Raw genomic sequence first — 12926 nt, forward strand, 5'->3', positions numbered from 1 at the left:
GTTGGAGGAGAATATTAAAAGTGCCATGGGCTGCCAAAAGAACCAATACATCCATTTTGGAAAAACTGTAGCCAGAGTGCTCCTAGGAGGCCAAGATGGTCAAACTTCATCTCTCATACTTGGGATATATTGTTAGGAGGGACTAGTCACTGGAGAAGGATATCATGTATGGTAAGGTGGAGGGTCAGAGAAAAAGAGGAAGACCCTCAACAAGATGGAGAGGCCAGGTGGCAGCATCGATGGTCTCAAGCGTGGAAACAGTAGTGAGGATGGCCCAGCTTCAGGCAGTGCTTCATTCTGCTGTGCATAAGGTTGCTATGAATCGTTACCGACTTGATGGCACTTAACAACAACAATGTCCTCAAGGTTCTTGCAGTGGCTTGCAGCTTCCTTGTTGTTCTTCAAGGTAGCACAGTATTCAATTGTGTGCACGTACCACAGTTTGTTTATCCATTCTTCAACTGATGGGCACTTAGACTGTATCCATCTTTTTGCTATTGTAAATAGTGCTGCTATAAACACTGGTGTGCATAAATCTACTCGTGTTATGGCTCGTATTTCTTGTGGGTAAATACCAAGTAGAGATATTGCTGTATCATTAAGTATTTCTATTTCCAACCTTCTGAGGAAGTGCCATATTGCTTTCCATAGTGGTTGGATCATTTTGCAATCCTACCAACAATGTAGGAGAGTCCCAGTCTCTCCACATCCTTGCCAGCATTTACTTTCCTCTACTTTTTTGATGTTTGCTATTATTGCTGGTGTGAGATGATATCTCATTGTTGTTTTGACTTGCATTTCTCTAATGGCTAGTCTTCGTCTTCTTGTTGTTGATCTCTAGTTTTATAGAGATTGTTGTCTGAAAGATGCTCTGTAGTATTTTGATGTTTGTAAATTTATGGAGGCTTGCTTTGTGACCTAACACATGGTCAATTCTGGAGAATGAAGAGGAGCAACTTAAGAATTGCTGGCATTTCGGAACAGGGAGTATCAGAGAAGTCCACAGAGGAAATAGTTGAAGACCTTCTGGAAGAAAATTTCCCTAATATCTTGAAAGATGAGAAGATAAACATTTAAGAAGCCGAACGTACCCCAAGAAGGATAGACCCCAAAAGAAAATCACCAACACATATAATAATCCAGCTCTCTAAAATCAAAGACAAGGAGAGAATTCTAAAAGCAGCCAGGGAAAAGAGAAATGTTACTTACAAAGTCAAGCAAATCAGATTAAGCTCTGACTATTCAGCAGTAACCATGCAGGCAAGAAGGCAATGGAGAGACATACACAAAACCCTAAAAAAAAACCCTGCCAGCCAGGAATCGTCTATCCAGCAAAACTGTTAATCAAATACGATGGTGCAATCAAAACATTCTAGGATAAACAGAAGCGAAGGATTTTGTCAAAGCCAATCCAGCACATCAAAACATTCTAAAGGGAGTTCTTTGGATTGAAAATCAAGAACAAACAACAACCAGAGATTGACAGGCATGGCCACACCACCTGAAACTCAGACGACAACACAGTCCACAACAGAACAAAACTACAAAAACGAATTCAAAGGAGCTGGGAGGTCAACTGAAGATCAAAATAATATCAGTGTCAAAGAAGGGGAAAATGTAGGAACACAGAGAGATCCAGGTGGTGAGGAGGTCAGGTAGATTACAGGATACAGTAGATTGTCTTGAATGAAGAGAAAAGTTAATAGACTATAAGGTAACCCCAAAGAAAGTTAATACTTCACAACTTACCATGAAAATTAACTTCCAAACAGAACAAGCAAACTTGAAAACTAAGAAAAAACCAATAAGAAATAACACAAAAAACACAAACTCACAAGAAGACATGCAGAACAAAGGAACGAACAGCACTACCAAAAATTTAACATAATGGCAGCAATTAATTCATGCCTATTGATAATTACATTGAATCTCAATGGATTGAATGCACCAGCGAAGAGACAGAGAGTGGCAGAATGGATAAGAAAACAACACCCTTCAATATAGTGCCTGTAAGATACACACCTTACACACAAAGACAAAAACAGACTAAAAGTTAAAGAATGGGAAAAAAATACACCAAGCTAACTGCAACACTAAACCAGCAAGAGTGGCAATACTAATCTCTAATAAGGTAAACTTTAAGACAAAAACCAGCATAAGAGATAAAGAAGGACACTATCTCATGATCAATTGAGCAGGATAACATAACCATAATAAATATCTACGCTCCCAATGAAAAAGCACCAAGATATATGAATCAAACCTTATTCGAATTGAAGAAAGAAATAGATAAATCTACAATTATAGTGGGAGATTTTAATACGCCACTTTCAAAAAGGAACAGAACAACCCATGAAGCTATAACTCTATGAAACAGGGGAAAGGAAGAGGACACAGACGAGAATAAAGGAGAAATTTTAATTTAATCTAGGACCTACCTAAGGAGCTCTGGTAGTGCAGTGGTTATGAATCAGGCTGCTAACCTCAGGGCCAGCAGTTTGAAAGTACCAGGTGTTCCACGGGAGAAAGATGAAGCTTTCTGCTCCCATAAAGATTTACAGCCTTGGAAACCCTGTACAGGGTCACTATGAGTTGGAACCGACTTCATGGCACATAACAACAACAGCACCTATCTATCTAGAGTGTTGTTCGAGTCCTAAATTTGTTCTCTACCCAGTTTCAAATTACATTTCCAGAGTTTCAGTTTATATCACATAATTTGCAAATTATGGCCTTTAATGTTTCCTTTCTTCTCCACCCATCCACCTGTCAACATGTCCAACCTACCAATCTCCTGCCGGTCTCCCAATCCAACCATCCATGCCTGAGAGACTACTAGTAGCCAGGTGCTATTTTAAGCTCTAGGCATAATGTATCGAATAAAACTTAGTCCCAGCTCTCAAGGAATTTATATTCAAATAAAATAATTTATGAAAGTGAATACATGTATGAATGAATAAATCAGCAAATGATTCAAAGTCTAAAGACATACAAGGCAGAATGGGTAAAATAGAGAGAAGTATGACATGAGATGTGAGAGAAATAGTGGCTGGATCAGGTAGAGCCTTGTCAGTCATGGTAAAACTGTTTGGATTTGATACTGGTTTTGAAGGGAAGTCACTGGTGGTTTACAGGCAGGAGAGTGGCATGATCTGATTTTAAAAGAACTTTGTCTGCCAGTTGGGTAATGGACTGAAGAACTACAATAATGGAAACAAGAAAATCAGTTACAAAGGTATTACAGAAGTTCAATTGGTACAGTAGTTTAGACAAGGGTAGACACAGGAGTGACCATAAGAATTCTACCCAGCTGGCCCTTACTTTGAAGTCTGGTACTTAAAGCCTTATATGATGGACCACGTAACCACCTCTGCCAACCCTATCTCCTATCATTTTCATACATTCTCTCCATTTCAATAATATGGTGGCTTTCTGTTCTCTAAAACTACCCACTTTCTGATCTCTGTATCTTTCTTTTGCTCACATTGTACCTTCGGTTTGGAATGCACTCTAACCTCCATTTCTGACAAAACTCCATCAATCCTTCCAAATCATCTAAGCACCCATAACATGAAACTTTTCTTGATTTCATTTTCTTATGGTCTCTTCTACCTTTGAATTCCAAAGTTGTGTCTTTGTGAAAAATACATAAACAAAGGGATCTCAACAGATAATCTGTGAATTCACTGAAATTTCAAGACAAGTGCTTAAGAGCATTTTTCTGAGAAAGTCCATGGCTTTCATCGGACTCAAAGAACACTATTTAAAAAAAAGTTATGAGCCTTTATGACAGAGAAAGTTTTGTAAGACAAAGGGGGAGAAAAGAAGGGAAGATGGAGGAGAAAAGACAGAAAAGAAAAATAAACAAAAAGGGGAACTATTTAAGTTAGGGAGATGGTAGTATCTTTAGAAATAACCTCAGGGGTCCTACCACAGCATCTGGTTCATCACTGAGCTCACCAAGCACATTTGATGCAATTGTTCTCTTCTGTCACTTAATGAACTACCATCAGAAAGTATCACAGTTTAATGTACCCAGTTCAAACCCACCAACTGCTCACTGGAAACCCTACACAGGATTCCTATGAATTGGAACCACCTCGATGGCACTTAACAACAACAATGTACCCATACTGCTGCATTATCAATGAAAGTATCTTGAGATGGATAAAGCTTACAATAATATTTAAAGCATAAAACTTCCGTAATACTATAAACTGATGGAAGCCATGGACCTAATCTGCAATTCCCAAATAAATAACTACATGTTAAAATGAGTCATTAAAGCATTAATTCACTAACTTGTACACCAGTTATGTGTTACTTAATATATGTTCAGTCAATATCAAACCACATGTGAATCCCGTAAAGTGTGTGTGTGTCTGTTTAAGGAAACGCAGCTCTTCTTTTGTTATTTCCCCAGAGTGAATGAGCAGCAGAGCTCTGGTACGCCCCAGTCCTAAAACTGTCTCCTCCTGCACTTCTCCCTCTTGCCTTCATTCACCCGTCCAGCAGTGATGCAGCTTTTCACTCCTGACACAGCACAGCTTCAGTCGGGCCACGGATGCTCACGGGTCCCTAGCAGTAGCAGCAGCCACCTGCATACCTGGTCCCATGGTCACTTCATCAGTCCTCCCCAAGCCTAACACCCTGGATAGGTACAAAGTCCTGATGTGGCTGCCAGCGCAGCCCCTGCTTGGCCCAGTTGCACACCCAAAATGCTAGCCTCTTGTATCTAGTGTATACAGCTCTCAGGCTTTGTCCATCAAGATTCCATAATGTTTTAATATAACAAGCTTTACAGAGATTTAACTATGGATTACACAGGAACAGCTAGTACACAATATGGTGTTCATACAATATGGTCCTATTTCACAGACTGTATTGTAAAAGCTAAGCAATACATACCTGTACTTTTCAAGGGGTGAATTTTATGGTATGTGAATGGTATCTGAACCCAGTCACTAAAAAGTTTAATCCAACCCTTAGAGTACCAATGTTATTATAGTAATACGTTATATTTCAATCAATAAATTCATCAAATAAAAACAATTCTGCTTAACCATTTGATCAGAGTACTTTCAAATGAAGAGAGGGTTAATAGGTTAAAAATATGATGTATATATATACCTTTATATCTCTGTGCATTTTTCCTTTACTGTGAAGATAGTATAATCCCTGGAGTTTTGAAAAACAGAAAAATAAATATGATTTTACCACAGAGCACACACTGGGATTACAAAGAGTCAGCTGAATATTATTCTCTGTTTTGTTTTTTTCTTAGTCATTACAGAAGTCTAGCAATCATTAATTTATTTTATTGAAACATCCTAAAAGGAAACAGAATTAAGCAAGCAATGCAAAGCTCAGTGAGACCAACTAATTTTCCTAATATAAATAATTTGCAGTAAACTCTGAAATAAATTTAAAATAGTTTTTATAAAAATGTATATATATCCAGTACTTCCTAATGAGTTTCAATTTCCATCATACTACATATTTTTCAAATATTTATTTGGTAATAGGAAGAATAAAAAACTAACAATTTCTAACTGATTGGATTTTAGAAGTTTATATTATCACACTTAGGCTTTAAAGTATTTATTTGTAAATATAGTTTTGAATTCATTACACAAATAAAGTTTATTAAAGCTCTTTTGAAGAAATAAAAATATTTAATCCTGACTTATTTATTAACCAGTGAACAATATATTAACCCTTAGTTTAATATTGAATTTTAATTAACAGTTGATTTACCTGCAATGTTTCTCTACTAACATATGCAATTTGCAGTTCTGATAGAGGACCAGTTACTGTAAGAGAAGAAAATTAATTTAAAAAAAAAAATCAGTCAATGCAATTTTTTTACAATAAGACTGTTTTAAAAGTTCCATTTAGCAATATATTTAACATGTCTAAATTTTACTAGAATATAAGCTTAAAAGAGAAAGGCTTTTTGCCTGACTTGTCTACTGTTGCATCTCCAGTGTTTACAATGGTGTCTGATACAAAATAGCTGCTCAAAAAAATATTAATGAAGAAATGACCAAAAGAGCATCTGAAGTTAATTACAGTTTCGTGTTTTACAACTCAATGATTAATATTACCTCTGGCGTGGTGCTGTAGGATCAACACTGAACTGCTAACCACAAGGTAGGTGGTTCAAACCCACCAGCTATTCCATCGCTCGGAGGGTACTATGAGTCAGAGCCTACTCCACAGCACTTAGCAATAAGCAACAACAACTTATATGTTACAAGAAATAAGCATACAGTATAGGATTAGCTAGTTTTTGTCAAAGTTTTTTTTTTTTTTTTTAAGGTTTTTATTGTAGCTTGAGTGAACGTTTACAAGGCAGGTCACTAGTTCTACATTCAACAAGTCATACACCCTGTTTAACTACAAAGATTATAATCCCCTCCATGCACTATCAGCCAACAGTGTTTCTCTCTATTCACTTTAGCATTTCTCCTTTTTCTTTTTTAAGGTTTTTATTGTGGATTGAGTGCAAGTTTTCAGGGCACATCATCGGTTTCACATTCAAACATTCATATAACTTGTTTCATTACATTGATTATAATCCCCTCCACATGCCATCAGTTAACAGAGTTTCTCTCTATCCTCTTTAGCTTTTTTTTTGGGAAAAACTTTGCCTTTTTGGAATTTACAGTCTCGGCTTTTAGGGAAGGTTTTTACATTTATCTGTGGGTATCCAGGGCTCATGTATGGAATTACTAACCAGCATAACTGAATAATCAGATAAGGGACATTTTGCTATGTCTGCTAGGTGGCTAAAGTCTGATCCTCAGAGCTTATGGTTTGGACGGTCAGCAACGCTTGGGCCCACAGGGACTTGAACTCCTGACTGGGTCTGCACGGTCTGCATCAGATTTCCCCTTATTTATTATTTGTTTAAGGTCCTTTTTCTTTTTTAAAAAAACAACACTCAGGTATATACAATAATCCACATCGCCAAAGGGCACATTCTACAAATCTTCCCTCCTGGCTGCCAGTTTCTTTGTTTCTGGACTGTAAGATTTACTCCTCCCCCCATTTTTGTTACAAAACTTCTACCTTTACAATTGTTACAGTCGCAATTTGTCACGATAACAATTACTCACTACTGAATCATAAGAATCTTATCCCCATCTCTTTTAACCAGACCCATCTAGACAAGATGAAAACTATTCAGTGGAGACTCTTTCTCTTTTATATTCACCATTAAAAATTCCAGTGAAAAATGCTTTACTCATGTTTTTAATTCCCCAGAATCTAGCACTATCTGAGAACAAGCATGCAACTGACGCTTCCTGACATGAGAGTCAACTCAATTATCTTTGTAGTATCACTACTCATTTATCATCTAGATGTTCTTTTGGCTCAGTGTTAGCGGTCAAGGTCTTTGCATGTTTTCTGAAGGTCTAGTTTAAATGCTATTGAGGGTCACTGATTTGGAACCAACTCTATGGTACTTAACAACAACAATGTATATCTTAAGTATCTTTATATAGTTAAATAAGATAGTAATAAAATAATAGTTTTCTTTTCTTCAAGCAATGTTAATGTTTTAATAAACAGCTGTATTTTGAAGAAATTCTATTTAATTCCTATAAAAATCTTACCATGATAAATATCTTGTAAGGAACCACCTCCACAAAACTCCATACAAATCCAAAGTTTATCTCGCCTATAAAAAGAAAGTAAGTATGTATCACATTTTCAAGACTAAAATTGTGACTTAATATATATTTTAAGGTTTTGTATTCTAATTCTGAAAAAGTACTTAACTGTAATGTACCTGCAAAAAAAAAAAAAAAACCACACCATAAAACATAAAAACAGCTAACTAATCTCTGAGTAGGTGAATTACTTATACTGTGTTACTATAACACAAGCCAGGGCTTTAATACAACATACCACTTACAGAATATCAAGCTGTAATTAAGCACATGTAAATAACAAGAGAAAAATTTCCTACACTTAAAAACATCTCCCACGTTTTATCCACTATACCCATGATAAAACTTGAGGTTAATTAAAAGGCTCATAAAAATTTATGTACAAGTATCATGACAAAAAATAATGGTAATACATTCAAAATGCATAATTTTGATTAGCAGAGGTGACTATCATCAACAAGACAGATTGAATGTAAACTTTCATATTTATAGATCTAACAAAGATCTTTCCAATATAATCTTTGTTAAAATACATCATTCACTGGTCTTTGAGAGTCCTGGTATGGTGCTGTAGGACAAGCATTGGATTACTAATTGTTATGTTGGCAGTTCACACCTGCTAGCCATTTCTTAGAAACCCTGTACGGCTCGATATGGGTCAGAACTGACTGAAAGGCACTTATAACAATAACTTGAGAATTAATTTCTCTCACACCATCACATTCTAAGTTATCTATGTTGTTGTTAACTGCTGTTGAGTCAATTCAGACTCACAGTGACCCTGTACAGTGTTTTCGACAAGCGGCTGGTGGGTCTGCATCAGTGGATTTGAGATTGGCAATCCAGTATTTATCCTACAGTGCACCACATGTCTCCTAAAAGTCTAACATATTTATTATATGGCCCCCCTTTACAGAAAAAACTTGGTTAGCTCTAGGATTATAGCTTCATTAATGCATAATTCAGGCATATCTAAAGTGTTGTGAGAACCCAGAAGACAGAATACATAGGAGAGATAAGGAAAGGCTTCATGGAAATGGGTTTCAACATTGAAGTTAGAATTCACCAGGGAAAGGAAGGAAAGAGGCCTGTGCATAAAGAAAGCAAACCTTAAAGAAGAAGCCATATTTATTTGAGAGACTGCGGGTGCTTCAGCATGAGTGGACCACGAAGAGACGATGGCAAGAACTGAGGCTGAAATATGCTGGGGTCACAACGTGAACAATGCCTGCTCTGCAGACTCCTCTCACTTCAGTAACCTTCATCTAAATGACTCTAGTTAGTTACTGTCACTCTTAAAATATGGCATCGAGAATCAAGCACTATTCTGACTGTACGAGTAGAACACAAAGTGCATTAACAAGTGAAGTAGCAGTCGGGGTGGGCAGTAGTGGTAGGATTAGTCAATCCTGAGAGGTAAACTGACTTGGTTAGCTGCAGTACACAGAAGGGAACACAAACTATCAGTGAAAGGTAAGTAACTGGGAGTACGGAGTAGAAAGAAAATCTGAAGAGAGTGAAGCCCAATGAGATCTGAAGTTACCAGGATCTGCTATAAGCAGGTGGCAGCCATACAGATGAAACTGAGGCATGGCAATTGATGATGTAGAATATGAGCTAGCTGTCCCTGAGGCATGGTTTTAAGAACTCTCAGAATGGGTGTCTGGGTCTGGCAGGTGTGTGGTTTTAGTCCAAACGAAAAAAGGGTACTTCTGACTAGTGACTGCAGAGGGAGAAGTCTAAATCCCCCCAGAGAATCTAGCAATTATCTTCTTTATTTGAACACTATAAATCTATTGTCTTGGCTTAAGGCTACTTCTAGTTTCTTAGCAACTACATTAAATTTGCAGCTTGTAATTTACAAAAACCTCTGAATCTTTTTATATGTAAAAAGTCGTCAGAACAGTATTCTTTTCAGCTTCATATCTGTACTGAAGCTAACTCACTGGATTAATAAGCACAAGACTTCCCATTTTTTCTCTTTTTTAATAAAAATGTTTTATAGTGAATTATGTCATAGTTTACAGGACAGAACATTAGCTTTACATTCACCCTAATATCATTTCATTGTCATGGTTACAATCCCCTCCATACATCATCAAGCCTGCCCCTTGGTCGTCAGCACACAGGCCCTCTCCCTCTCTGGGTCTAGAGTCCCCAGCCGCTCCATCTCACCACGTCATCTCTGTCTCCATCTCTGGAGTCACTGCTTCTCTGGATAGGGCCCCGCCCACTCTCCTCTCTTCTCCCTGGCAACCACTCCCCTCATTTTGTTACACAATGACTACCTTTACATTTGCAACTCTCAGAGTTAGTCCTGACAGCAATTATTCACTATTGAGCCACAAGAGTCTCACACCCATCTCCTTTCACCAGCCCTGTCCAGACAGGTTGGAAACCACTCAGTGGAGAGTCTACCTTTCCCTGCATCCTCTGGAACTCAACTCCCTCTTGAAAGCTTGTAAGCCAGTCACTTCTTGCCTTTGTAGCCCACCCACTTTGGGTAGCCAATGTCCAAGTTGCCCATCACTATCTATCCTGTGTATCGAGGGGGTGGGAATGACCCTCACTGTAAAGATTTGTTTCCTTTTTTGAGCTACTGCATCTATAGGTGTAGGTCAAGTTCATCAAACTGTATAAGATTACTCTTTTTTTCCCTCTTCTAGTTGAGCTCTGATCATCCAGTCACTGAAGCCAGGTCAAGTGGATATTATCTGCAAGTGTGGGTGTTCTTGTGCATATGCCCTGTCTTCTTATCAGCTGGACGCTTCACTCTCCACTCTATGTGGGTATGTCACTGACTCTGGGCCCAAGAGGCCCCATGTCTTGCCACACACTGCTGGCCAACCAGGTCTCCACCTGGGTTCACAGAAGTCTATTGAACATTGTAGGGCTTAGCTCGCAGCTTCATTGCTGTTTTTCCCTCACTTCCCCTTATCTGTAACCAACATGGTCACCAGTCAGAGAGCATGTCTGATCGTGTATTCCCCTTGAGTCTTAGTCTTGGAAGGAGGTTTGCTCTTATTTCTTAAATCTCATCCTTTTTAAAAAAAAAAAAAAAGCAGCAGCTTTGATTCTTATCCCTTTGTTCCCTCAAAGGCACCTTACTAGCTCTCTCTCAGGTGAAACATGCTCACTGGACTATCTGCTGAAGTGGGAGATCCTGTGCTAAGAAGCTAAGGAACTGGCAACTAGGACTTCAGCTTATAAAAACAGGCTGAAGGATTGTTTTGGAGTCTACTTGCTAAATACAAAACTCTTTGTAAAGGTTAATGAACTACCTTATGAATAATGGCAGTGAAGGATCTACAACAAATTGAGCATAATAAATGTAGCCTGATTTCTACTACTTTTGTTATAATTTATCTCATAGGGTATTTATAGAAGTTACTCAAATTGTTCCTACAACTTGTTAAAAGTATAAGCTAATAAAATTGACTTTTGCTTTTTTTTTTTTTTTAAAGGAAAAAAAAAAAGAAGAGAGAAAGAAGGGTTGATTTGACATGACTTCTCATTAGAGCCATATGAACAATTACTTTTAAGTGCTCACCAATTACCTGATTAATAATTTTCCCAGGATCCTTGTTGGGTATGAACACTTAATTTCAGGTTTAATACTGTGCATTTAATCTCACTTAGCATATTAGTCATTTACAGATCTCTAACCTTTTGATATCTCTTTTGTCAAAGGACACTCAACTGACAATAGATGACAGTCACATTTGCTTACTTCCAGTATAATGAAATACAATTTCTATAAATCTAAACATATGAACTCATTTAAGTGACTAGCTGCTCTATAATTATCTACTCACTTATTGTATGCTTCAATTCCTTCTTAATAATGTTTTTCTAACCTTTAGTTTAAATACAGTTTTCGTTGGTGGAGAAAATGGATGTAGGAAAGCCGTACTCTGCATCTTTATATATATATTTTGATATAATACCATCTTCTACCAGAGCTGAAGCAGTTTTGGTAGCATAGTGGTTATAAGTCGGGCTGCTAACCTGAAGGTCAGCAGTTTGAAGCTATCAGGCATACCAAGGGAGAAAGATGAGGGCTTTCTGCTCCCATAAGATTTACAGCTTCAGAAACCCTACACAGGTTTGCTATGAGTTGGAACTGACTCTAAGGCACACCACCACCACCAAAAGACGATAATCTATTGGCCCTGTTTTACTTCTTGCTTAAATACGTAATATTCTTAATCAAGCTCATAACAAACCTGTACATAGACCAAGAGGCAGTTGTTCCAATAGACCAAGGGAACACCTAATGGTTTAAAATTAGGAAAGATGTGTACCAGGGTTGTATTCATTCACTATATTTATTATATCTCTACGGTGTTGAAATAATTCAAGAAGAAGGATTACATGAAGAAAAATGTGGCATCAGTATTGGATGAAGGCTCATTAACAACCCATGATATGCAGATGATACAACCTTGCCTGATGAAAGGGAAATGGACTTAAAATGCTTACTGATGAAGATCAAAGACAACAGCCTTCAGTATGGGTTGCATCTCAATGTTAAGAAGGCAAAAATCCTTAGCACAGAATCAATAAACAACATCCATATAATTGGAGAAAAGATTGAAGCGGTCAAAGACCTCATTTTGCTAAGATCAATTATCAACACTGATGGAAGTAGAAGTCAAGAAATCAAATGCGGAGTGGGGCTTGATGGCAGATTAGGGAGAAGCACAGGGCAGACCTCTGACAGTAATAACAGAGAATACTGAGTGAAGTAGGTTCAGGGGACAGTCCCAGAACTCAAAACACATATAAAGGATTTTTAGAAGGATTGAAGGCTTACTGCTAGAAGGATTTGTAGCAGAAGCAAGAAAGGTGGCATTTTTTGATCTGCGGCTGCTAGCCGGTGGCGGAGCAGCCATCTTAGACATGTCAGAGCAGGAGTAGGATCAGAGAAGCGCTCCCACCTCACAGGTCTGACCAATCCTCGGCAATAAAGAAGTGAACATTTTTTTCTTGTTCATCACTGGTTTTTCAATGTCTGTTCACCTCCACTCTGGTTCAATAAGAGGGGGTGCCGGAGTAAGTGGATGCGCTACCCTTACAGTAGAGGAGCGGTTCTACTACGGATGTGCATGGAGCTGCTCATCAAAGACCACAGCATGCAGAATCTAAGAACGGGGAGAGGTCAACAGGAACTGCTTAAAATGGAACAGTCTCCCAGAACAATTCTAGCCAGCTGAGCAAAGGGCTTAAAATCCTACTCATATTTTT

The 12926-nt window shown here is 37.9% G+C and overlaps 1 protein-coding gene across 2 annotated transcripts in view; it reads right to left on the reverse strand.

Moving 5' to 3' along the window:
* The window catches only part of MAP4K3 (mitogen-activated protein kinase kinase kinase kinase 3), a 295533-nt gene that overhangs the window by 131576 nt on the left and 151031 nt on the right, over window positions 1-12926 (reverse strand). For both annotated transcript variants that reach the window (XM_006839381.1, XM_006839380.1), the window contains exons 5-7: window positions 7623-7687; window positions 5758-5813; window positions 5131-5178 (exon numbers count right to left, since the gene is read on the reverse strand). In XM_006839381.1, the coding sequence (XP_006839444.1) occupies window positions 5131-5178; window positions 5758-5813; window positions 7623-7687 (169 nt within the window). The remainder of the gene's footprint in view (window positions 1-5130; window positions 5179-5757; window positions 5814-7622; window positions 7688-12926) is intronic.

This window comes from Chrysochloris asiatica, unplaced genomic scaffold, assembly GCF_000296735.1.
Source record: "Chrysochloris asiatica unplaced genomic scaffold, ChrAsi1.0 scaffold00024, whole genome shotgun sequence".
NCBI lineage: Eukaryota > Metazoa > Chordata > Mammalia > Afrosoricida > Chrysochloridae > Chrysochloris > Chrysochloris asiatica.